Source organism: Rhinolophus hipposideros, assembly GCF_964194185.1.
Source record: "Rhinolophus hipposideros genome assembly, chromosome: 4".
Classification (NCBI taxonomy): Eukaryota; Metazoa; Chordata; class Mammalia; order Chiroptera; family Rhinolophidae; genus Rhinolophus; species Rhinolophus hipposideros.
The window spans coordinates 14,594,263-14,621,654 of record NC_138050.1 but is presented as its reverse complement, the minus strand read 5'-3'; the positions used below and the strand labels follow the sequence as shown (position 1 = coordinate 14,621,654).

Genomic DNA, 27,392 nt, shown 5'->3' with positions numbered 1-27,392 from the left:
CGTTCTTATGTGGGGAGCAGGACCAGAGACCCCGCAGGCTGCCCCGTATGACAAATGGCACAGCGAGCAGGGTACTGTACCGGCCAAAACTTTTCGAAGGGAGTTGGAGCAGTCTGTGCGTATGAACATTCAGTCTCAGGAAGACCAGCAGGAGCAGCTGCCAGAGAGCTGGACCCCTATGGAGGGGTGGAAAGACATGGACGGTTCTCCGACCAGCATTGGCTGGAGAAAGTAAAGGTCGTTGTGGCCCTGTGGGCTGGGAAGTGCTTGCTGAGGCCCTCACTCCCAGGTTGGGAAGAACTTGGAGCCCTCGCCTTGTGGAGATGGCACACATTGTGAGGCTAATGTCCAGCCCTGGAGAATGACTGTGGACTATGGGGAATGGACTCCATCCCTAATTTAATGGACTGCTTGACTGTTTGCTTGGGAATGTACCACCATGTAGTGGAACTGGCGGATATTTGCTTTTGTGTCTCGACCAGCCGCCATCGAGAATACGTGAGAACCCTGGCTGAGTCCAGGAAGTCTGGCTGAGCCCAGAGAGACTGGTGGTACGCTGAGAAACCCTGGCTATGCCCAGAGAGCCTGGTTGTGTCCAGGATATTGCATTCACCTCCAGGATCCTCGCACAGGGCCCCTCGCGGAAGACGCTTGTCGGGTAGATTGTGAGGGAGACCCTATAGGGGTGGAGTGTGAGGACAGAGAAAGGAGTGCACTTTCCAGGCTCTCAGCCTCATGTGGAAAGGTGCTGGCTCAGGTAGTAAATGGCCATCAACTGTGATTGCATGGCCATCAGCTGTGGCTAGTTGGCCGTCAGCTGTAACCAGTGAGCCATTGGCCACTAATATAACTGCTGGGGCTACGCTAGCAGAAAATGGGGGCTAGCAAGAAGATGGTGGCTGGCAAGCACAGACTGTAGTTAGCACGATGGAGTGCGGGTTGCAGATTGCAGAGAAGCGGACAGCAGGTTGCAGATAGTGTGGCTCCTTCTTCCTGTATCTCTAACCCAGCTGCCAGCGACACTATAGTGGTATGACTCCCCTACCTATGGCTCCATGGGTGTTCCTTTTTGGCCTCACCATATCCTGCGTTCTTATGTAGGGAGCGGGACCGGAGACCCGCAGGCCGCCCCGCACGACACACACACACACACACACACACACACACACACACACTTCCAGGATTTATAAGCATTCAACTGTGTATTTACATTGAATTGAAACTACTTTTTCAGTGTTTATCAAATCCTCCTTTTACAGTGGAGCTAAATATAACTTCATTAGACATCAAAGCCTTTAAACTAGTGTTTATTAAAGTTGTAACATCCATAGGAATCACATTGTTAAATGCCTGTTCTTATTCAGCAGGTCTAAAGTGAAGCCTGAGATCTGTATCCCTAACGAGTTTCCCGTTAATGCCAATGTCATTGGCCCACACTGAGCAGCAAGGCTTAGATTCAAGCATTGGCTCAGTAAACATTCTCATCTATAACCCAAAGGATGGCTGCAATTTCTTTTTCACTCAATGTGGGGCAGAATCCCAGAGAGCAGTTTCCAGGCTCTCGGCCTCACGTGGAAAAGTGCTGGCTCGGTTATTAGATATAATCAGATGGCCATCCGCTGTGGCTGGGTGGCCATCAGCTGTAACCGGTTAGCCATTAGCCTATAATATAACTGCCTGTGGCTACGCTAGCCAGTGCAGATTGCAGCTAGCAAGTTGGGTTGGTTGACAGAAAAGCGGACGGCAGGTTGCAGATTGTGTGGATCCTGCTTCCTGTGTCTCCAACCCAGCCGCCAGCGAAAATATAGTGGTATGATTCCCCTATCTATAGCTCCGTGGGTGTTTCTTTTTGGCCTTGCCAGATCTTGTGTTCTTGTACGGGGAGCGGCAGCTGAGACCCCGCATGGCACTCTAGTAGTATATCCATCATTGATTGTAATCTTCTAGCACAAGCTTATCTAAACATACTTATCTCCATCCTCAAGTTTTTAACATGACAAGCTCTAAATCTGACTTATAACAGTTCCACCTGTGCCTGTCAAAATTCTACCTGTATTTTTTTTTTCAATGCTTAACAAATCTTGCTTCCTTTCTTCAATTTTCTGATTATTTCATGTTGGCATAATCCTTCCTATACCTTCTACCTCTTTACAAACAAGTTATATAATGATCTATATTAAGTTACCCAGTCACGTGATCAGTCCCCAACACAGGTTGAGTTCCAGGAAGACAGTTTTATCTGGTTCTTACAGATGTTGGTCCTCTCCCCACTTACCTGGCCAATGTCTAACTCATTGATGATGCAGAATATTACTGTCTTAATTAACTTAAGGAAGACCAGGTGAAAAAGATACTTTAATGAATGAAGTAGGAGAGTCTGATTACTTTTTCAGTATGACTGTGCTCCTGGAGGCCAGAAGAATTGTTTTCATTAGAAACACAACTAGAGCTATTTCTAGGAAACAGGGAGAAGCCCAGGCAGCTAAAGACCATTGGCAGCTATGAAGTTTGGGCCTGAAGTGGAAGAAAGGGCTTTCAGCTATGGACAAAATAATTCCCTGAAGCTCTTCTGCCTAGAAATAATCCTTAAGCCTTGCTATCAACATAACAAATGTGTTGTTGAAAAAACATCCCTGGGCAAAGAAAATAAAATCCCAAAGGATATAGATTATTTGTGAATTGCTAAAGAATAAATAGTAAGACCCAGAGGAAACTGGCATGTATATGAATCTGTTATCCTTTCTAAGTAATCAGATTGCTCTTATGGAACTCACTATAATACATTCAGCTCCAAAGTTTCAACTCTGTTTATAATCAGTCAGCAGCCAATTGAGACTGCCATGTAACTATCTGACTTATTCAAGATGCATAAAGTAGTCAAGTTGGTTGTTCTCAGATCTAGATTTTGCTCTTATAGAGGATATGGCCACAGTCTGAACTTTAACCATAAATTTTTAAACTAGAAAAATATATTAAAAAATTGAAAAAACGAAGAAAGAACAAATACCACATAAATCTGATCCAGTTATTTTAATTATTAGGTCTTCATTAACTTTTGAATTCTCTTCTGTGTACACTGCACATAGCCAATTAATATTTTAATTTCTCCCCAGGTAGTAATGAAGGTTGTTTTCAGTTTTGTTGTTTGTTGTTTGTGTTTATTTTTCAGCTTTATCCTCTTTCTCCTCATCATTTTTTTTCCCTCTGTTTTCTTTGTGATTTGGGGTGTTTTAGTATTTTGAGTTGTTTTTAAGTCATTGATACTGGATCTCACTTTATTTCTAAAACTGAGATTAAAATATATAACTTTCACAGTTTCTTCAATATTTGGAATTCCATGACTCAAGATTTTATAAATAATCATGACATCAGGCTTTTGCAACTTTTTTTAAAGGTTATTAAAAGAGGGATAGGAAGTTTTTATTTTTTTTCAGTGTCTTTTATAAATGCACAAACATGAATTTGAAAGTTTACAATGTTTTAGTATGTATTTTAATGTGATGGCAGAAGTTGTGCTGGAATTGGCCAACAACTTTAAGGAGAGAAGGGGTTATAATACAGTGTGCCTGAAAACAACCTCCACATTCCCCAGTCCTTGAATAGTACAGAAGATGGTAGTTCCTGTGTCTCAAAGATGGAACAGAAGAGGCAGGAGCTGTAAGCTCCCAGGATGCTGGCGGCAATGTAATGGCCCATCTGGAGAGGGATTTCTAGAATGGACCCGTGGCAGATGTCAAAAAGACAGAATGGTCTCTCTCTGAGTGTGTCCTTCAGAGGAGGTTGGGGTAAAGCTGAGTATTCCTCTAAATAATGCAAGTAAAGCGAGAGACAGAGCAGGTTGGAGAGCGAGAGACAAAGAAAGACAGGAAGGAGGGAAAACAGAAGGAACAAAGTACAAAGAAGGAAGCATGGAGGAAAGAAAAAACAAACAGAAGAAAGGGAAACGTGAAATCATTGAAAGTTTTAACCTACTTTAGTAGTTAAAGACTGAAAAATCCTGTAATATAAAATTTAGTATTTTATCCTTAATTTGGTAATTAATTTTACCATGAAACCCATTTCTTCATAAAAATCTGTTCATTAAGGGAATACCATTTGGGGAATGCTGGTGTAGACGTGTAGTAAACTGCTATCATAGAAAAAAAATGTAAAACCATTGTGAGAATATCTAGATTTATAGTGATTCTTATGAATACTGTTTGGGTTACTTCAATCCTATGATTAGAATCAATTTATAGCCAAATATCCACTTTTTGGGAAATCTGTGTATTACACCCACTCCTGCTTTGCTTATATAGTCCTGTCTTTATTCTTTCTTTGTATGTAAACCTCACTGTTTCTATGTTTAATAAAAAATGTATACATCTTTGCTTACTAAGCACAGATGTGTACTTTCCAATAATTAAAGAAAAAGATCTTTTTAAGAGAAAGTGTTAGTAAAAATTAAAGCCAACCTCATGCTTGGCAAGGACAGGTATTCTATGAAGATTAGATGATTTGCTTCCTCTAGGCAATTTGACATAGTCTATATGTGTATATTGGGCAACAGAAATATTTATCCAAGCAAACATTAAGTGCTCCTTGTACAGTTGTATACTCGATTGCCCTGGTGTCACATGCTTTGGTGAGATTTTCACCAGGACATGCAGTTTGTTGGTCCAAGAATTCACCCAGACTATGTGGAACAAAGTGCATATCTTTTTTTATTTTGTACTTTTTCTATATGTATGAAATATGCTATTATACTTAGTCCCTTATAGAGTTTCTTCAGTTTGTGAGGATTAATGAAGCTTAATTTTGCATTTTTCCATAAGTTTCTTTAATTCCCTTCTATCAAGGTCTCTCAATTGTGCTAAATTCTAATACTATGAAGAACATTATGTATGAAAAAATAGAAATAAGGTGGTAGATTATGATTTGTTTGTACAATGCTGATGGAAAAAAATTGTGTATGTGTGGGGAGGGGAGACCAATTCTTAAATAGAACAGAGCTTGTTAATGACCTATATTGCTCTTAGCCAGTACTCTACAGATATATCAGCAAGAACACAATTTTGACTTTTAAATAACTGACTTTGACCAGAATAATAGGCAAGTAGTATGTTACAAAGTTACTCTTTGAACTATAAAATTTAACTTTACAGAGCTTAAATCTTACTTAAGCAAATTACTTACAAAGTAATGAAGAGAGACTTCATCATCCCAGTCTTGAAGAAATGCAGTTTTATTGTTTTATTTGTATTTACGTAACCCATTATTATGAATTTAAATTAATTTATTACATATTTATTTCCCCACTATATTCTTTGATGAGTAGGATACCCAAGACAATATGAAGAGAAACAGTTGCATGAGAAATCATTACATCTTCAGTCCATATGGTTACACACTTCAACTACTGAACTGGTCTTTTAATCAATTATCCATCTTTATTTTGACTCTCAAATAGATTTTAGTTTATGGTAAACAAGGCCCTTTTTGTGTACCCAGGAATTATTTACTTGTTAACCATCAAAGAAGAGAAAAAGCAAAGTCTTGCCTAACAGAGATCCATACAGGCTAAGACTGAAGGGAAAAAAAAGAAAATATTGGGGTGGCAAGAGCGGGATGGGGAGTCCTTTGACAGGGCCAAATATTTAGTTTATTTCTAGATTAGGCCTATTTTTCATGCCAACAGAACTTTCCTGTGGTCCTAACAAGGGACTAGAGCTTCTACTACAACCAAAACTGCCCGTGGGCATTCCTGGGTCCCACAGTACACTTTGTCACCAGTGTGTATGCTCTCTTTCCCACAGTACCTTGCCTTGAATTGCTTTCCCTTCTCTTCTCTACTTAACAAATCCGCCATTCAGAGCTTAGACACATTGGGAAGCCTTCCTGGACCATTCCATCTGGAAGAAAAAACTCCCTCTGAATTTGTCTAATGCTTAGTTGTCAGTCCCAGTGAGAAATGTAGTGTGCAAAAAGAAAAAAAAAGAAAAGTCCTGGACCAGATAGTCAAATATTTCATCATTTACTAGTTAATGCAACCTTAAATAAATTTACTGACCTCTTATAACTTCCTCTAGCCTCATTCTTACAATAGAGAAAGTTTTATGCAACATCTCAAACATGTTGCCAGTATAAAATGATGTCATGTTTGTGAAACATTTTGTATGTGGTAATTGATTATATTTAGGTAAGGAATTTTCTTTATTTCCACCAAATTCAGCTATGATGATTTATATTCTGGTAATTCAGATAAGATTTTATATATATTTTTCTTATTGCCTCAACCCAATTAAAAGTATACAAGTATTTACTTTTTCTGATGATTAAAGTAGTTAAGTGTCTATTATAAAAATATTAAAAGTACAACCAACTATAAAAATGAAAAACAAGGGTATGAAATAACCACTAAATCAAGAAATAACCATCATTAACATTTTTTTATTTTATGCTATATATATTACAGTTCTTACATATGTACATAAATGTGTGGATCTTTGCACACAGTTTGGTTCACGTATCAATATATCCCATAAATATTCTTCTTTTCCTGATCTATTTTTACTATCTCAAATGAACCGTAGTATTTTGATTTCTGTTGCATCTGGCTAAACACCTTAGCACTATGCCTTGGGTGTAAAATGTTCAACAAATAGGCTTTTCTCTAGCTAAAGCACTTTATGATTGTTAAAATATAAAATTATTTAAAGCAGAATTTCTGACTTTAAAGATAACTCTGTGTTCTTATTGAAGAACTGCATCATTACATGTTAACCCTGACTTCCTTTTCCTTTTCCTTTCCATTTAGTTTGTTGCCCAACCTAATTGTCAACAACTGCTTGCCTCTCGCTGGTACGATGAGTTCCCAGGCTGGAGGAGAAGACACTGGGCAGTGAAGATGGTGACATGCTTCATAATAGGACTTCTTTTTCCCGTCTTCTCTGTGTGCTACCTTATAGCTCCTAAGAGCCCACTTGGACTCTTCATCAGAAAGCCATTTATCAAGTTCATCTGCCATACAGCATCCTATTTGACTTTTTTGTTCCTGCTGTTGCTTGCCTCTCAGCACATCGACAGGTCAGACTTGAACAGGCAAGGTCCACCACCAACCATCGTCGAGTGGATGATATTACCATGGGTCCTGGGTAAATGTGTTACTATAGAAAATATAATCAAAACGTAATACTGCCATGGAATTTTGTTGCTCAGAAAAGAATATTCATTAAAGTTTAGGACATAGGGATGTTTAAAATAGGTCCTGACCATTGTAGCTCCAAGGCCTAATCCCCAAAGCTAAGTAATTATTTTGCAGCGGTGGTGGACCTGCTCTTAAATGCAGCCTATGAAATGTAACCTTAGGTTTTAGAATTCCAGATTTTAATGATTTCGTATCTTATGAAAGATTCTCTGGGCTGTTGTTTCTTTGTTTGTCTTTTAAAGCCTTTCGACGTGCCATCGGACAAATGTAAATAATCATTCTAATTTTCTTGATATGCTTTCTAAAAGATAAGTACAAATTACTCTGCAGAATTCGTGATTCTATACATAAAGTAACTGTAAACATTCTTTATAATTAATCCATTTAAGTTTCTCTTTGACATTTTATACTAAAATTAAAAATAGGAAATTTAATAATAGGACATCCTTCAATCTCTGTTCTTTTCATAGAAATAAAAATGTTTTGGATCTGCAGCAAATCATGGTAAGGTAGAAAACCTTAACATAGCTGGTGAAACCCTGTTTTCCTTTCCTGTTGTTATTATAGCCATAATTAAAATTTACATTTTAATTATTCTTTTCTCTAGCCTGCTGTGGTTTGCACAGAAATCACTTTTTTTTAATTTAGCTCATCACGTTAAACCTCTCTAGTATGATATCCATCTAATTATTTATTAATTAGAAAATATGTGACAAATTTCATGATTCACAGTCTGAGAACACTTTGGATTAACTCTCTAAACTACTGCACAGACTACATAATAAGGAAAAGGCAGAAAATAAAAGGACTATGTCTGAATATGAGACAGATACACTTTTCACTTCTAAAGATTATAAATATTCTACTGACCATAAGAAAAGTTCATAGGAACAAGATTTGATATGTTTTACATATCTTACTGGAAAGAAAAACGCCTTCTTAAGTGAACTTTAAAATAGAGTACATTCTCATTAACCTGAAATGCATAAAATGCGACCACAAGATCCTTTTGCTTAAGTTAGGAAGAAAGTTGAGATGATCTGTAAGTATCTTTTTGAATAAAATAAGTATGACATTTCAGTTCAATTATATTCAATATAAAATTACCCTGTTTTCATTTAAAATCAATATCTCACATTAGGAATATGTCCTGTACGGAATTTTCTTTGTAGAAATTTTTTGAGGAATAATTCTTAAAGAAGTGTTAGGAAATTAAATTTCCCATTGTTGGTAAGTTATACTGAATGTCTAAAAATCCTGATATCTCAACAGAAATACAGAATATTTCATGTTGAAAAATGTTGTAGATAAATGAGATACGTGCTGTGTGAGCACATATACTGTGTTTCCCCGAAAATAAGACCTAGCTGGACAATCAGTTCTAAGGCATCTTTTGGAGCAAAAAATTAATATAAGACCTGGTCTTATTATAATATAATATAATATAATATAATATAATATAATATAATACCGGGTCTTATATTAATTTTTGCTCCAAAAGACACATTAGAGCTGATTGTCCAGCTAGGTCTTATTTTGGGGAAACAGAGTAGTATTTCTCGTCTTTATGCAATCAATGAAAATATGTGGGGTACTTTCTATGTACTAAGCATAGTGCAGGGCAATAGTGATATAAAAGTAAAAGAGAAAGAGAGAGAGAGATAGGTAAAGAAAAAAATCCCGTGCCCTTATGAAGATTAAATTTTACTGTAGGAAATGGATAATAACCAATGAGATACGTTATATAATGTCCGAAAATGGTAATTAATATTACAAAATAGAAGCTCCAAACTTTTCATAACTTGTACAATTAAAGGAGTCATTGACTACCTTTTAGGTGCAAAAGTTGTAACAAAATTTTCCATGAAAACTAGCTAGAAAAAAATCATATCCAAACCATAGCTGAATGGTTAAATATAGTATAAATTTAATTGTGAGAATTATAATTCCAGCCAAAAGAAATAGCAGCTAAAGTCAACATTTTCTTTAGGTAAATTAATCTATTTGGAGATTTTTTAGGATGAAAACAGATTTTCTAGAATAAAAAAAATTATGAATGATCATCTTGCTTAAATAACAGGACATAAAAAGAATGCTTAAATATCAAATACATTTATCAAAACAGCATATTATTCATCAAGCCTGGTGAATTCTGAGTGCCTCATATCTAAGACTGAGTTCTAACTGCTTTGCTAGACCCATGATTATAAATGTTATTCTCTGTATTATTGGGTTTGTGTGGAAAAAACACTGGGTTTGAATATATGCCTAAGTACTGGCACTAAGAGACTATTAAATTATGGGTGATTGCAACCTCTCAAGATTTTCAATGTCTTCATTAATAAAATGAACAATTTAGAGTGATGACTTCTTAAGTCCCACTGAGTCCTATTACTGCTGGGGAGCTAGCATGATCCCCCCCCCCTTTTTAAATCATTATCAGAGCAGATAAAATTGGTCTTTTTTATGGGGTAAGGGGAAGAGGGAAAGACAGCAGGGTAGGAATGCTTTAACCTTTTACAAAAAGTGTAGTATGGACAAAAAGGCATGGTCTGATTTGATTACTATATTAACAAGCCTTCTATGTTATCTTACTCATTCCTGCTGGCTGGTAAAGGAAGTGGTCCCTCAATTAAGGATCTAGATTTATAAGAACAAGACTGAACAAGTTATGGAGAAGAGTGTGGCTTATAAATGGGTCCCTCATCATGTTAATTTTGTTGATGATAAATTGAAGCTCTGTGCAGGGGTTTTTCTCAAGTCTTCTTTTTTTAAAATTAGTTTTAGGTGTACAAAGCAATACAATAGACATTTACACCCTCACAAAGCGATAACCCCCCCACCCCCCGATCTACTACCCCTCTGACATTGTTTATAGCTGTTACAATACCATTGACTATATTCCCTATGCTGTACTTTACATCCTGTGAATAAATATATATATATATATTATATATTATATAATATATTGTATATTATATATAATATATTATATATATATATATATATATATATTTATATCTGGGGTACCAAAAAAAGGTATACACATTTTAAGAGATGTTATCTATGCTCAAGCAGTAGTTCGTCGTAATCAGAAGTGTCTGGACACTGATGGTAACCACTTTGAGCACCTCTTGTAATTGCAGAAGTCAAACGTGACTTGTATTCATCTTTTGTTTTTGGTATATATTGAGTATTACAATTTTAATAGTTTTTCTTTCTTAAAATGTGTATACATTTTTTTGGCATCCTGTGTGCATATATATATATATATATATATATATATATATATATACTTAAATTATATATACATTTAATATATATACATTTAATATATATATACATTTATATATACTATACATATATATGTATATATGTGTGTGTGTGTGTATATATATATATATATATATATATATATATATTTGACATTTCTCAAGTCTTCTTGAACCAACTTAGATCTTCAACCCATTTCACCCTCATTCTTACTAAATTTACTTTCCTTCTATTTTCAGAGGATATTTCCCAGACCTATGATACCATAACATATGAGAAATGATTATTTTTCCACCTCCCATTTTGTTTATCCTGACCAAAAGAATTCTGTTTTATATATTTAGATCACAAAGTTTCACTTTGAATAGAAAAGTTTTTTCTCATTAGTCATCTCAAATCAATCCTTTTATCACCTTAAGAAGTATGGTTTTGCTTGGGAATTTCTGTTATTTTTATATACTTTTGTGTGTTTCAGCAATAAGAACTTATTCAGCACTACAGATCCAAACTTCTTGTGTTTAGTACAGTGGCAGAATAATGTTTCTGTGTTATTTTCAATATCTTTTCTGTTGAAGTTCAACATCTTTTTGAGTATTTTGACTGAAGTCTATTGAGTTATATATATTTAGAAACTACCTGTAGTGGCTTATATCCTTCCATTGTGGTGTCATTGATAAGTTGTAACTCATCTCCTGCAAAGCTTTTTGAATTATTTTTCCTTCCAGTTCTCTTGTATTGAAGATTATTGACCCTTCTTTTCTCCCATCAAACAACCTCAAGAGATCTTCTTGCCAGTATTTGCTGTCAAGGTGAACTTTAGCATATAAGCAAAAAAACCTAAAAGCCTCATACAGGGATCAAACTTAAGATTTTGGTCACATTGGATACAGTTCTAACCAGCAGAAAAACAAACCACAGATAAATCGGTCAGAACCCTCTCATAGATAAGTAGATACTAGACAGGTAAACACCAATATACCTCTCAAACTGTCAAATTACCCATTTTGTCTAGAATAAAAAGTAAAACAACAGTTTTATCAAGCATGCATATGGGCCTGATAACAGAGCTATACTTTTTTAAGTTTCTAGACAAAGAATGTCATTAGAAAGACTGAATGATGGATTAAAAGGATCCTGGGGCCAGATTAGAGACCTGGCTAACGTCCATGTTCTGCTGGGCCATGACCCTGAGGCTCTTAATTTATTCAGGGTTTGATATTTAACATATAATACTAGAGATACAAAATGAATAGAGTATTCATATGAGAAATTCCTTTTTACATAAAATTTACATGCAAACTAAATATAACATGTATATCTACAATGTATATTATAAAAATTCATCTAAATTATAGTAGCAATTTCATGTCAAAATTGTTTCTGGAGATAATAGGGAGTAAAATATTATGAAGAAAATCTTTAGGGATGCTAATTTTTAAGGCCTTCCCCAAAGCTAGTTTTTATTCTTCCAGAGAATTCATTATAATTCAATTATAATAACCAATTTTGTGTCATACCTTATTTCTTCACAAAAAAGTGTACAGTACATATATAATGAAATATCCAGATGTAGCCATATGTTATCAGCTTACCCTAAATTATGAAACTGATAACACTATATAAAAGAAGTAGAATATTAATGAAGCCTATTAATAAAAGAGGAAGTACTTTGCAATGAGAAAAGAAAATGGCTGCTGAAGTGACTCGATATTTTTTGTATGCCTAGAATATACCACAATTATTTAGTATATAAATCTATGCACACTGAGCATGATGGTGAGCAGGGTGAACTGAGGAAAAGATGTATCATAGGAAGACATTTAAGCTCTGTTAAAAATAATCTTCTAATGAATTCCTGGGCATAAACTAAGAATTGCTCATATCCGAATTATACATCTTGCCTATAACTCATACTTATTTAACAATTTTCCACTAACAAAATTTGCCTCTGATTTCCATGCTTTATTTATAGTTTTATCTTTTAAAGAGTTGATATTAACAAATCTGAAATTTTCAACAAAGCGTGCCAAAATGAAAATGTAAAATGAAAAATTGTGATCACATTCTTATCTAGATAAAGCCTCATAGCGACAAACAATCCTATATATATTCTCCCTTTTTTGTAACCATGTATTCCTCTTCTATCTAATAGGCATTAAGATCATATGACTTCAGGTACTCACACTTTCAGCCTCACCCCTCAATTACCTATATTGTCAAATAGCCCCCCAAAAATATTCTTGCAATTATAAGAAGCAAGTCTATAGTTTTCCCCCACTCTCATCCTTGGCTAGGTGCTCTAACCACCTCAGCAAACTAGCTGCAAAAACATATAGATACTCAAATATAATTGCAGAACATCCATTTATTAATTTAAAGAGATATTTTAATTTTCAAGAAAAAATCAGACAACAATTGCAGTATGACATACATACCTCATGCAGTTAGTGTAACTGCAGAGCTAGAACCTTCATCTTCCATAAATACTGCCCCAGAAATGTGAGAAGTAAAATTCAAGGAGGCAAAAACTCAGGAGCCCAGGAACTCAAGTCTCCAACACAAATTTATATCCTATTTTCTCCACCTCTTTGCCAACTTTAATCTTTACCCAGGTCAAATATGAATGGACCATGTGTATGATTCATTGAAGATGTAACACTATTTAAGATGCACACTTGATGTAATTTACTATGAATATCATCTTTGCTAACATACCAAATTTACCACTACCATCACCATCACATCCCCACTATTCCCATCACCACCTCCACCAACACCCATCTCCAATCTGAAACACATGTACTATATGCAACTCCCTAATAATGAAAGAAGCAATCTATTCCAAAAAAGAAGTAATACAATCCTTTGATATGATTTTTAGATGTTTCTTTTTTGGCTTCTATGATCACTTACTAAACCTAAAGTTAAATTTTCTTGCTTCCAAGAATCTCATTAATTTTTAAAATTTCATTGGTATGTGTATGTGAAGGGGCATCTTCAGGAAAATGTAAAGAGATGAATATATTTTTTTGGTACATAATTGATTTTAAAATAGTAGGAGGTTTGCATTAAGTGAAAAATTGGAATTCTCTTTGTGCAAACATTAATATTCATTCATTCAAAATATATATATATTAAGCAATTACTATCACTCATTGAAAAGCTGACTTGAGCAAAGATTTGGAGGAATATTTATTCATTGTTCCCCCATCTGCATAAGCATTCTATGCCTCGGTTTTCATGGAAATTTTTAAAGGGAAATCCTATAAAAAGAATGCTACTGCATTTATAAAAACTTACTTGATTTTTAAATTAATATATTTAGGTCATAAGCTATCAGGTGACCAGAACTGTAAAGTTTTACATTCTACATCTTAATTGAAAGCCAACATGGTAACCTTCTTGGCACACTTTGAAAATACATACTTCCTTTATTGTATATTCTTTTTATTCCTCTAAATTTTAATGTGATGATGACAAAACCATAGTAATTTAGGGTTTTAGATATCTTCAAATTAAACATATTTATTCACTGTCCCTTAAATCAGTGTGTCTTGAAGTGTGATCTGCTGAATAAAATCATAACCATTGTGGATTTTCATGAAAAAAATTAGATTTTGAATTTTCTCCTTGTTTGACTGATTCCTAAATTCCAGAATCTTCAAACAGTAGATTGAGAGACAATTCTGGGAGCCAAATTTCATATTTATGTAATAGCTTTATTATGGAGTCTCGACATGAAATGTTTTGACTTCTTCCGATCACTTTCCCCAACCACCTGATACCAAATATCATTTCCCTATCTCTTAATGATATGTCTAGTGATATCGATTCCTGAAATTTTGGGTTGTTAAAAAGTAGTCCCAGATCAGCTAAAACTTGAATCTTATAATAAGTTTAAAGCTCTCCTCTTTCCCAAAACAGGCCCGAATGATAGCTTGAAGAACTTGGAATTACCCATCTTTCTCTCATCCTTCAACCGAAAACTAGAATGGAAGGAGAGACACAGACTCTTCATGTTCTCCCCATTCCTGGGCTTCTGGGAGAGGGATGACATGAAATTAAACATCTACATTACTTCCTGGGACCCAGTCACAGCTCTTTCCTTGTTGGTTGTCTACGTCTCTGGCTAATACTGAGTAACCTGTATGATAGGCCTTGACATGCTGACTGTCCTGACAGACGCATGGTTGTTCTTTAGTGGGTCCTGTGTGCCTCCAAACTGCACAGTTCTCTGAAACAGAGATTAAGCTCTGCCTGACATCTTCCAGTCCCTCAACTCTTGTGATCAGCTCTCGGCCCCTTTTGGGATCCTGTGACTTTAGCCAAAGCAAAAAGGCAAGATGGCTCAAACCCAGCTTCTTCCTGTGATAAACACTCGCTCCCCAAGAACATCACAAACCTTGTCACATCACACGGGAGGAGGTTAGGCTGCTCTCAGCTGCCAGCTGCCCTATTGCCAAGCCCTACTGGTTTTCTATTTTCCATTATGAACTACACCCAAGGAGAGGTGAGCAAGACAATTACCTGAGCAAGACAATTAGCCCCAGCAGGTATTGAAATGCCAGTTTCTCCTCGTAGAAATCTCCAGTTTTTAGGAGGGATTTTCCTGGAGTCTCCCTCACTCAGGGAGGTGTAGTAATCAGCTTCACCTATCCTGCTGGCATTTCCTTTTAGCGCAAAAACTATACTTCCCTGACCTCAAGACTCTCTTGTCACCTCCTGTGAGTCTTCTCTATGTATAAACCATAGGTTTGGAGTGGCAGGTGGTTGGTTACAGATCTGGTCCTGATGCCTCTTTGTAAGCCCTAGAGGAAAGATGTAGCTAAGCTCTCTTTAGAAGTGGATAATGGGGCTCTTATCTCTCTCTTTGTTTGGGTTTTAAGTATCAAACTGAGAAAATAGGAACTGCCCCTTACCTTAGTGCTTCTTCAGGGTCCAGCATTAATGTGAGTCTTTACTGAGACTACATTTAGATTCCTCTTTGGACAGAAGCAGAATTTTAACTAGCTTTTGTTCCCTGGTTTTTTTGCGGGGAAAGAAGAAAGAAAGGAAACCTTCAGCAGGGAGGAATTCTTATTGTTTTTTTCTTTTTTCTTTTTTCTTTTTTTTTATCTTCACTGATTTAGTGCCACAGCATGAAACTCAGTGTTCTATTAAGAGGCTCCCAAGGTCAGCTAGCTTTGGGGCTGCTATACCAGGCCCTGGTGATGGCTGTCGGTGCAAAGGTGACTTGCTTTGTTGGGATTATTTACTCTTTGTGTAAGTGCTGACAGCAAGAAAGGACACGAGGTCTGTTTGCAGTATTACACATTTCTCATGTGAAACTGGGGCTGTGAAATGTGGCATCTCCCGCCTGCCTACTTCATCTCATCCTCACAGCCAGCTTCACATGATAAGATATAATGGAATACTCAAATAGCCCTGATGAAAACTGTTATGGGAAAGTTAGAAAAAAAAATACAGTAAAAACTTCCAGGCATCCACATATATTTTTAAAAGAAAGTTCTCTGACTCATTTGCACTGTGATCTTCCCTTTGTTGGTCCCCACAGTCTTGACATCAATGCTTGTAATTAGACGACTCTGAGAAATCATATGTCATCCATTTATAAACAGAAGAGAGTACTTTGAAATGTTCCCATTGTGGGAACAGGACAAACATTTTGTGACAGAAGTTCCCTCAAACTTTGTTGTCTTCAGACTTTTTAGTTACCATGAATAGCTTACTGTCTGGATGCGTTTTTCAGTCAGTTAATAGCACACTCTAGTTTTTCTCAAGGCTTGTTTCTTCAAAAACTTTGGTCAATGTTGCCAGAATAAAGAAACTTGGTATTTTGCTAATGTGCTTATAAAAAATAGAAATCAATAGTCCTCAAACACATGTGGTGACTAGAGCAATAAGATAATCCAATCTGATGCTTTGATAACAAAAGAGCTCAAACTCCATTAGCCAATGAGCACTAATTCACAGTCTTATTCACAGCTCAAGTTATAAAAAATGGTGGTGCGAGTTCTCAATTTGATCAGGATCTCTGTTTTTCACAGAGAAGCATGCCTTACAGAGATCAGAAGTAAAATTATTTTTTGTGTGGTCAGGAAAGTCAGATTTAAAGTCTCCTCTTTGAACTCCAAAAGAACTGTACTATATCTAAATTGTGAGCTTTTGTTAACTCATCTCAGGAAACCTTAGAGGTCATCTAGTCCAAACTTCCAACAGACGTGTCATCTCCTTGAACTCATCTAAGAAGAACAGAGTCTGCTCAGATATTAAGGAGCTGTAAGCTAAAATGTTGCCTTATAATAAGCTTCCTCCTTGCTTCTTTGTAACTCCTTCCCAATGGTCCTCATTTTGGCCTCTGAAGCAATTAGCTCTAATGTCTTTATACCTCTACATAATCATCCTCAAAATATTTGAAGTTACTTATATTGTAACTGTTAATCACGTTTTGCTTTCTGGTTTGGTAGAAAGAGGGAGAGAACACAATTTATCTATAAAGGGAAATAAAATATAAACACTCTGGTTGGTTAGTAGGTATTAAAAATATATTTCATTTTATGATACATACAAATTTGAAAACAATACAATCACAAATTCATACAGTTGGAATAACCCGTAGAGATTAGACAGCCCATGTTTCCACTTTCTCCTAGAATTTCTCTGGAGTATGACTGATGGAAGACATTCCAGGTTCTGGATTGGAATCCCCACTCCACAGGGCAATCCATTCCAGTTCTGGAAGAGGTTGCATTGCCTTTCTTACATTGGGCAAGAAGGTTCCTTTCTGTGATTTTCATATCAAAAATCTAGCTTCTGCTTTCTGAGGCCGATCAAAGTACATCTGTGTCCTCAGGTACGGTGTAGTTTTTCATCTTTCATGGCCGCTATTATGATTACTGATTTTAGTAAAATTTTGATAATCCAAACAGGAAGAAGCAATGTCTGGCTATTTATACCATTAGAGTAGAATGGTAGTTCCTGTTTGATACTATACATAGAATTTTGTGTGTAGTTCAACCTCTCTTTCTTTGAAGTAAGAAACGGAGAAAGATGAGACTACTGGCTTAGATTACACAGCTGATGACAAGCTGAACTAAGGCTGGCACCTCATTCACCTGACATTGTCCAATTCCTATCACTGTGCCTTCTGATGAAAGTTAATTTGAAATGCAGGCAATCAAAGATTGCATGAGCAATCTTCTAATCTCTGGGAATTGGCAAAGTTTCAAGCAAAACAACACAAATAAGCTACATTGTAAAATCTCAAGAATGAGAAAATGCTGTTTAAGAGCACTGCTTTAAGGAGATTTGAGGTCCAGTCCTGGTTTCTCCATTACCTTGTAACATAATATTGATCACACTGCTTCTTTGGGCTTTAAATTTTGTTGTTGTTGTTGTTGTTGTTGTGTTTTACGTATGTTGTGGTTGCATGCTGAACTCTAAGACTGTACCCAGGCTCAGTAGGTAAAAAAAACACAGCAGTGGGAGAGGGGAGTGTTTCTATCTGTACTGAGCATTTGTCCTCATTGGATAAAACAAATTCTAGATTTTCCACAATCTCTAAAATCCAGTGGATCCATCACATTTTATTCAGTTCTGATATATTCCTATCTTCAAAATACTGGAAGAAATATATGCCCCAATTATGTCGCAATCTTATCCAAGCTCTCAAGGGAGATTTATTTATGAAAGAAACCTCAAAAGGGAAGCTGGGATGTAAACACCAAATCTAGAATAAAGCAGTGGTCTATAGCAGCCTTTAAAATGGACACTATAATTGATTCAACTGAAATCAGTCTTAATTTGCATTATTAAATTAAATGTAACTTAAAAATTAAATATAAAACTTTATTTAGAACATTAAATAGTCATTGCTAGTTTTCACTAATTAATGAGAGATCATCATCTCTTAAACACTGTTCCAAAGTTTGATTGTGAAAATTTTCAAAACTGCAGAAAATGTGAAAGAAATATATAGCAATGCATATATTACCTGTCACCAGTATATCACCATTAGTGTTTTTTTTATTTTTAATCTATCCCTATTTCCATTCATCCATCAACATCAATCTCCCCTAATTTTTTTTGCTATGTTCAAATTAAGCTGTAGCACTACTTTATTTAATAGTAGTTTTAGAATATAGAGATCTAAAATGTTGATAAACAGAGTCATGCATGTATCACCACAATCAAGATACAGGACAGGGGTTGTCGAACTATGGCTCAGAGGCCAAATCTGGCCCTTTCACAGTTTTTCTAAATAAATTCATTGTAACACACCACACCCTAAATTATTTATTCCCTGACCCTTTACAGAATATAGTTGTAGATCTTTATAGATCTTTATCAAATCAAGAAATTTCCCTTCTATTCATGTTTTGCTGAAAATTTTTAACATGAATGCATATTAAATTTTGTCAAAGGCATTTACTGAATCTATTGAGAAGATCTTCTCTTTTCAATAATCTGCTGGTGATATAAATTACATTGATTGATTCTTAAATGTTAAAATAATCTTTCATTCCTGGGAAAATCAGCACTTGGACATGATTTTATCATCAATTTTATATATTACTGTATTTAATTTACTAATATTTGTTGAGGATTTTTAGTACATGATAAGGGTTATGAGTGTGTACTGCAGTTTTCTTTGTGTTATTTTTGTCTGAAGTTTGTCAGAATAATACTTGCCTCTTAAATATTTCTTCCTCTTGAATATTTGTGTTTGATTCACACTGGTATTACTTCTTCCTTAAATGTATGGTAGAATTCACCATGAAACAACTGAACCTGAAATTGTCTTTGTAAGAAGATTTTTAACTATGAATTAACTTTCTTTAATAAGCATAGGGCATTTCAGGTTATTCTGGGTCCTCTGGAGTCAGTTTAGAAGTTTGTATCTTTCAGGGTAAATATCCAATTCATTCAAGATGTGAAATTTATGGGTACCAAGTTGCTCTTTTTATTTACTTGTTATCTTTATAATATCTGTATGATCTGTATTGATGGCCCTTCTTTCATTTATTTTTATATTGATCATATATATCTTCTCAATTTTCTCTTGACCATCATTCTGGGTAGAGTTGTATCTATTTTGACTATTTCAAACTTCTAGATTCTGTTTTCATTGATTTTTCCCCTCAAGTTTTATGTTTTAAAGTTCACTGATTTCTGCTCTTATCTTTTTTATTTTTTTTTTCTGCTGGTTTTGGGTTCAATTTGCCCTTCTTTCCATAGTGTCATGTTTGAAGCTGAGATCTCTGATTTGTGATCTTTATTCTTTTCTATCTAGTAAAGCACTTAGACCTATAAAGTCCACTCTTAGCTGCAGCACAGATTTATTTATTTTTTGGTTGTACTTTCAATCAATTCAAAATATTTTCTAATTATTCTGTAAATTGCCCTTTGACCAAGAGTTGTTAGAAGTGTATTGTTTAATTGCAAAATATGTAGGGATTTTCTAGATACATTTCATTATTGATTTGCTGTTTATGTTATCATATAGCACACTTTGTATGATTTCACCTGGTATAAGTATTCAAGGTTTGTTTTATAGCCCATAACATGGTCTATCTCGGTAAATGTTCCTGGCCCTTTCACAGTTGCACTCAAAAACCTGTTGTCAGGTTGTTGATAGTGTTATTCAGGACTTCTATATCATTACTAAATTTTGGCCTATTAGTTCTGTTGGTTACAGAGAGGAATGCTAAATTTAGTCTCTCACTATAATTGTACCTTTATTTTTTTATTTTAGTTCTAATAATTATGGCATCTTGCATTATACAGTTATTTCGTTAGTTGTATCCATATTTAGGATTGTTCTTTCATCTCTCTGAATTGACCTTTTTATCCTCATGTTATATCTCTTTACATACCTAATAACGTTACTTCTTCTGAAATATATCTACTTTTATATTAATGTGGCAATTTGAGCTTTCTTTTCATTGGTATTTCATGGTGTCTTTATTATTCCTTTATTTTTAACCTATTGATGAATTATGATATAGGTTTTCTTTTGTATTTTTATCTTGTATAGCCATCTGCCTTATAATTATTATGTTTAGACCATACATTTCATTCAATGTAATTATAGATGAGGGTGGATTTAAAAATCCATGCCATTACTATTGTTTATCCTATTTGCTCCATCTGTTCTTTGTTGCATTTTTCCATTTTATTTTCTGCCTGTTCATGAATTGAGTATTTTTTTTGTAACTCCATGTTTATTTACATTTCTGGTTCTTTATTTAAACATTTAAAAATATTTTAAGGGAATTCCCTAGGATCTACAATATGGGATTTTAATTTGTCACAGTCTAACCTCAAATAATATTTTGTCTTACATGTAGTATATGAAGAACCTCATGATAGTATGTTTCAAGTTCCTCTCTCTCATCTTCTGTGCTAATGTGATATGTTTTACTTTTACATATGTCACATGTCATAACTACAGTAAATTGCTATTATTTTTGCATTAGGCGCTCAATGGTATGTGAGAGCAATTCAAAAAAAATTTAAAGATATATTTTACATTTATTTTTATTATAGCCATTTTAGATATAGATTTTCATTTCTTTTTATTAACCTACGTTTGTATTTAGTATCATATACCTTTTGCTTAAAAAAATATCCCTTTAGCATTTCTTGTAGCATGGGTCTTAGGACGATAAATTTTCTGAGTTTTTTGATTGTCTAAAAAAGTGTCTTTTGTTCCCCTTCATTTATTTGAACTATTCTATGTGTAGAATTCTGGAATGACTTTTTTTTCCCCTTAATGATGTCACTCTGTCTTGCATAATTTCAGATAAGTTTGGTATCAGTCTTATATTATTCCTTTATGTCCAATGTGTCTTTTATTTTCATGCCACCCCCAACTCAATGCTTTCAATGCTTTATCTTTGTAAAAAGAGTGTGAACGAGAAGTATCGTGTGTGTGTGTGTGTGTGTGTGTGTGTGTGTGTGTGTGTTGTAAGGGTGATTCCGCCTGTGCAGAAGACTAGATAGAAGTACATAGCATTTATGTGTGAAAATAGACATTCCTCTTCTGCTAGAACATTAGTGGAGGAATTTGAGGCAATATTACCAGGAGCTGAGCTGGGTTTGGGTTTCGTTGTTGTTACAGTTGGTTTCAGTACACCATATACTTCTCTTTAGGGTGATATTATGGACTGCATGTCTCTGTCTCTGCCATATTCATATGTTGAAATCCTAACCCCCAATGTGATGGTATTTGGAGGTGGGCCTTTGGGAGACTATTAGGTCATGAGAGTGGATCCCTCATGAATAAGATTAGTGCCTTTATAAAAAGAGGTCAGAGAGCTAGCTTACTCTCTTTCTGCTCTGTGAAGAAACAAAGAGAAGTCAGCAGTGTGCAACTTGAAAGAGGGCTCTCATCGAAACCTGACCATGCTGATATCCTGATCTTAGATTTGCAGACTCCAGAACTATGAGAAATGCATTGCTGCTTTTTACAAGACCCCCAGTCTGTGATGCTTTGGTATGGCAACCTAAAATGACTAAGACAGGTGGGGAAGAGGGTTCCACAGCTTTTGGCTTCTCTGTGCACCCTGTGCCTCAGAGGGTGTTCTCTATTTATGCTCTTGCCACTCCTCTAGTAATTGTCAGCTTCGGCTTGTCACCTGGTATCTGTCACCCTGGTGATGAGGAGCAGAAGAGACTCTGTTGTCCTAGTCAAGGGTCAGATTTATCCGCTCCTGTCTGGGCATGGAGATGGAGTGATCCATGCCTGCCTTCTCTTGGCAGTGAAACTTCCTAACCTTCCCCCAGTGGTAGGAAATCTCTAACGATATTGGTATAAACCCTAGGCCCAGGACTGTTTACTGCTTTTCCCATAGGGCTGTTTAAAGTGTTTTACTCCTTAGGGGACAGGAACCTGGGTAGGGCTTTGTGCTCTTCCCCCAGAATCAGTGGGGTCTGTGGAAAAGAGCATGAACGTGGGTTCAATCTCTCCTTGTGTCTGTGCCCAGGGGTTCTGTTCTCTCCTGCTAACTCACACTCAGTGTGTTTAAAAACTTTGTCTGAAATCTTACTCCCTTGTATGATGCCAGTGATCTGCCACAGGTGACCTAATACTCATAATGTGGCTCGTACTGGAGGAACCTGCTTTTCTTTCAAATATAGGCTCCTTTGTTTTTCATCTCTGATGGGTTTTTGAAAAGTTATGATTTCATAGTTAATCTGACTTTTTCTTGCTTTTCGTGTCAGACAGATGTGAAACTCTCTGCTACACATCGACTTTCCAGACTACCATTTTCTTAAAAGAGTCTTATTTTTAGCTTGTATCAATGTAGATGTTAAATCATATTTATCCTTTCAATATTTCAATATTTCCTGATTCTGGATACTTTGTCTCATCATTAGGCTCTAAAACAGATTTATAGCATTTTAATAAGAATATGGAAATAGAATAATGATATACAATGATATTTTATAAGTACTTTCTAGAATTTGAAAATAAAACATTTCCTATTAAATGACCATAATAAAGTAAAGGGATATTTATTTTCTCTGGATGTAGCTTTAAAGCTATTGCTAGATAAAAGGTCTTTTGATGAAGTACCATGAATGTTATAACTTCGTTTTGTCCAGGCCTGAAATCAGATTTCTGAAGGTGCTAATTGCTTCCAAATACACAACAAAATACCCTGTTTAATGGTGTTAATCTAGTTATATTCACTAGATACACTGTTTTTGACTTGGAATGAAAAATATCTTAAAGTATTTGTTTACAAGTATATATTATGATATTTTCCATGAGAAAAATATAGCGGAATTACTGTTTGATTCCAAAAATCGTACATTTTTATGAATTTTCAAATACTATGTAAAAGAAAGTGAAGCTGCTCTAACAACATTCTCTACAATTAGCTGAGCGTCCTGAAATTCTAAAATCTGGCTTGGACTCAATATTATTACTTATAAAAACAAATGTTGCATCTAGTATAACTACATGGTCTCTTGCAGCTCCAAGATTATATAATTCTTAAATTGTAAATCTGTTTTTAGTAATGTGATTGAAAATTACACTTACAATAAACCTTTCTATAATTGCAGGTTTTATATGGGGAGAAATAAAACAAATGTGGGATGGTGGACTTCAAGATTACATCCATGATTGGTGGAATCTAATGGATTTTGTGATGAACTCCTTATATTTGGCAACAATCTCCTTGAAAATTGTGGCATTTGTAAAGGTAACTATTGTTTATGTTGTCGGTAAAGCATAAATTCTGATAAATATTGATGTACTTTCAATTGCTATCAATTTTATTAATATTGTTACTTAGCGTTATTTATCTATATGTGATATTCATCATTTCATGACCTTATTGATAGATATAAAATACATAGGTAATACACAATTTATAGTCATAATACAAATTTAGTAAACAATTAGAAGTTACCACTCAATTTTCTTGCATCTAAATTGAATGATGCCTCAAAATTATTCATAATAGCTGCTCTTGTTTCTATTCCTTTCAATTTCTAATGAAATTCTACCTTGAACACTGTTTAAATTTTGGCAACCAAATCTATTTTTATCAGTTATAACTAAATGATAAAATTACATAGCCAGATCAAAATATTACTCTTCAAAGTACTGAAATTATTACTGCAGTTTATACTAACATAGTTTGATATTATTAGAGCAGAATATAATTTCTTTCTCCTCATCCCATTCAATGTGATGCTGCCTGAAATCTTACACACCCATTATTCCCCCAGATTTTGCACATCAATCTTATGCCAAACCACATAATTTACATAAAACAGTTTTGTTCTGCAATGACAATTGGGATTATTTTGTACTTTGGGGGAGGTTTTTCAAACCAAAGTATTATCATCTCTTCCTTCCTGCATTTCTTTTTCTGTCTTTTTTTTTTTTTGGCTCTTTTTAAAAATTTTGTTTCAAAAATGATTAGTCAGTTAGTAAAAAATGAAGAGCATCTAATTGTGCTTTGCAGGAATGATTCATGCAATTTAGTGATCTGAACTAGAAAATGCTAACACGTAGGTGAACTCATTCATTTACTCTCATTTTCAAAATAGAGACCTGAGTCTCCTTGTGCAATATTCAGTAATGACAGGGTCAAAATTGCCCGAATTAGAAAGACCATAGTTTCCAGAATTTGTTCAACTCAAATGTCTTCAGCACTCTTCAAAACATTAGGGAAAAGCATTTTTTCTACCTATTTCATGGAAAGCAAGTTATGTTTTAATAATGGAAACATAATTAGCAATTGTTCCTGTTAGTATTGAGGTTAATGCCCTTGAAGACCTTGAGATAGTAGAAGGTACTGTCTTAAACGAGTTTATGAATCTATGTAGAAGATGGACAGTCTGTTTTTAAGTGCAATTCCTCTTTCCTCTGTAATGATCTTTAAGTAAGTTTATCTATAAAATTCTTGACGTCTCTCTACTAAAAAGTAATGTATTTTTGTGTATGTGTGTGTGACACCACGCAGTTATAAAATTCTGGTTTTCTACGAGTACAGCAGTTTTTCTCAAGCTTTCCGGTGTATAAGAATCACCTGGAGAGCTTGCTAAAACACAGATTCTTTTCCTCCATCCACAGAAATTCTAAATTGGGAGTATTAGGGAGGGACCTAAATTTGCATTTCTAGCAAACTCATTAGGTTATGCTGAGGTAGCTAGTCTAAGGAAGAACTTAGAATAGCACTGGGCTGTATAAGCCTATTCAACAGCACAGAGAACTAACTGTAAGATTGATTCCAAAAGGGATCTCTCTCAAAAGAGGTCAGACATTTAAGTTCACAAACTTATCCTAGAAAAAGTGCTACATACCTCATTGCTGAATATCACTTTGGTCACCTTCGAAGTACTCCCCTTGGGAAGCTATGCACTGATGCCAGTGCCCAGTCCATACTTCAAAGTAATTTTGGAACCCTTTTTCTAGAATGGCCATTAGAGATGTCATCATATTACCCTTGATGTCCTGAATGCCATCAAAATGTCTTTCTTTCAATATTTCATTTGTCTTTGGGTAAAGAAAGAAATCATTGGGGGCCAGATCAGGTGAGTAGGGAAGGTGTTCCAATACAGTTATTTGTTTACTGGCTCAAAACTCCCTCATAGACTGTGCCGTGTGAGCTGGTGCATTGTCGTGATGCAAGAGCCATGAATTTTTGGTGAAAGGTTCAGGTCATCTAACTTTTTCATGCAGCCTTTTCAGCACTTCCAAATAGTAAACTTGGTTAACTGTTTGTCCAGTTGGTACAAATTCATAATGAATAATCCCTCTGATATAAAAATACAAGGTTAGTAATATCATTGCAACAAGTTCACAAATCAGACCTCGTATATTTCTTAAACATGATATTTATACTAAGATACATAATATTTTATATATTACTATGGTGTTTACATGTAGTCATACATATTTTCACATATAAGATTCTTGTATACAGAAGATACAAATACATAAATTAATGAATACTGTGGGTTTTTTGCTTTCATGCTGTTAGACATGGGATTTTAATTTTCTTGAAAAGCTGTCAATTCTTCATATGCAACGTCTATTTTAATATTAAAATATAAACATCATTCTATATTCTATATCAAGGGAATATTGATGCCTAAAATTCAACTCATCCACCCCAATTGATGAAAAAGGGGAAGGGGCATGGGAAAAGAGGAGTAGAAAAGTTGTCACTTTACCTCAAGTGACCATGAGGTAAAAGACATGAAATCTTCTGAAGATATAGTTTATTTATGCACTTGAGTGACAGGAGTTATACATATATGATTACACATATAAATTCTGAAATGTTCTCCCCGAATGATTAGTTTGTGTGACTATAACTTGAGTTGCATGGTTAATGGGTAATGGTATGCACTTTAGAGTCAGGCTTCCTGAGCTCAGTTCCTTCCTCCATCACTTACTAGTTTTGTGAACTTGAACCTGTTGTTTCACTTCTCTGTGCTTCATCTATAAAATTACAAAAATAACAATTTCTACCTTATTGTGTTGGTGTAAGATGTAAAAGGGTTGATATATTTAAAGTGCCTGTTGCAGAATAAATGCTCATGTTAGTTTTTCTTTTCTCGTTTACTCCTTTCTTTCTCCTTCACGTACTGATCCCACTGGACTTGCTTTTTGTAATGTCTTTATTACACCTCGTCGTTTGTTTTATTTTAGTTGAAAAAGAGTTTGAGTTCTTGATTCACACCTGTGTTTTTTACAGCTAACATACAATATTATATTAGTTTCAGGGGTACACAATAATTATTTAACTAGGTATTTATATACCTAATGGAGTGATCACCCATGATAAGTCCAGCAACCATCTGACACCATACTATGCTATCACAATATTATTGAATATATTCCCTATGCTGTATATTATATCACCATGACTTATTTGTTTTATACCTGGAAATTTGGATGTCTTATTCCCGTTCACCTTCCTTTAATTTTCTCAACTATGGTTGACATTCAGTATTATTTTATATTAATTTCAGGTGTATAGCACAGTGGTTAGATATTTGTATATTTTAAGAATTGATCCCCTTGACTAGTCTAGTACCCACCTAGCACTATAGATAGTTATTGCAATATAACTTACTATATTCCCTGTGCTTTACGTTACATCTCCATGACTATTTTGTAATTACCAATATAAACCCATCACCCTTTTACCCTGCCCTCCAACCCCCTCCCATCTATCACCCCTATAAATCTAACACCCATCTGACACCATACATAGTTATTACAATGTTATTGACTATATTCCTTATGTTATACCCTACCTCCCCATAACTACTTTGTAACAACTAATTTGTACATCTTAATCCCTTCCCCCTTTTTCATCCACCCTAACCCCCCTGCCATCTGGCAACCATCAAAATGTTTTCTGTATCTGTGAGTTTGTTTTGGATTCATTTATCTATT

General features: G+C 35.0%; 1 protein-coding gene across 6 annotated transcripts in view; it reads left to right on the top strand.

The window, feature by feature from the left end:
• The window catches only part of TRPC4 (transient receptor potential cation channel subfamily C member 4), a 221,037-nt gene that overhangs the window by 147,800 nt on the left and 45,845 nt on the right, over positions 1-27,392 (top strand). For all 6 annotated transcript variants that reach the window (XM_081046160.1, XM_081046159.1, XM_081046156.1 and 3 more), the window contains 2 exons: positions 6,797-7,133; positions 23,534-23,673. In XM_081046160.1, the coding sequence (XP_080902286.1) occupies positions 6,797-7,133; positions 23,534-23,673 (477 nt within the window). The remainder of the gene's footprint in view (positions 1-6,796; positions 7,134-23,533; positions 23,674-27,392) is intronic.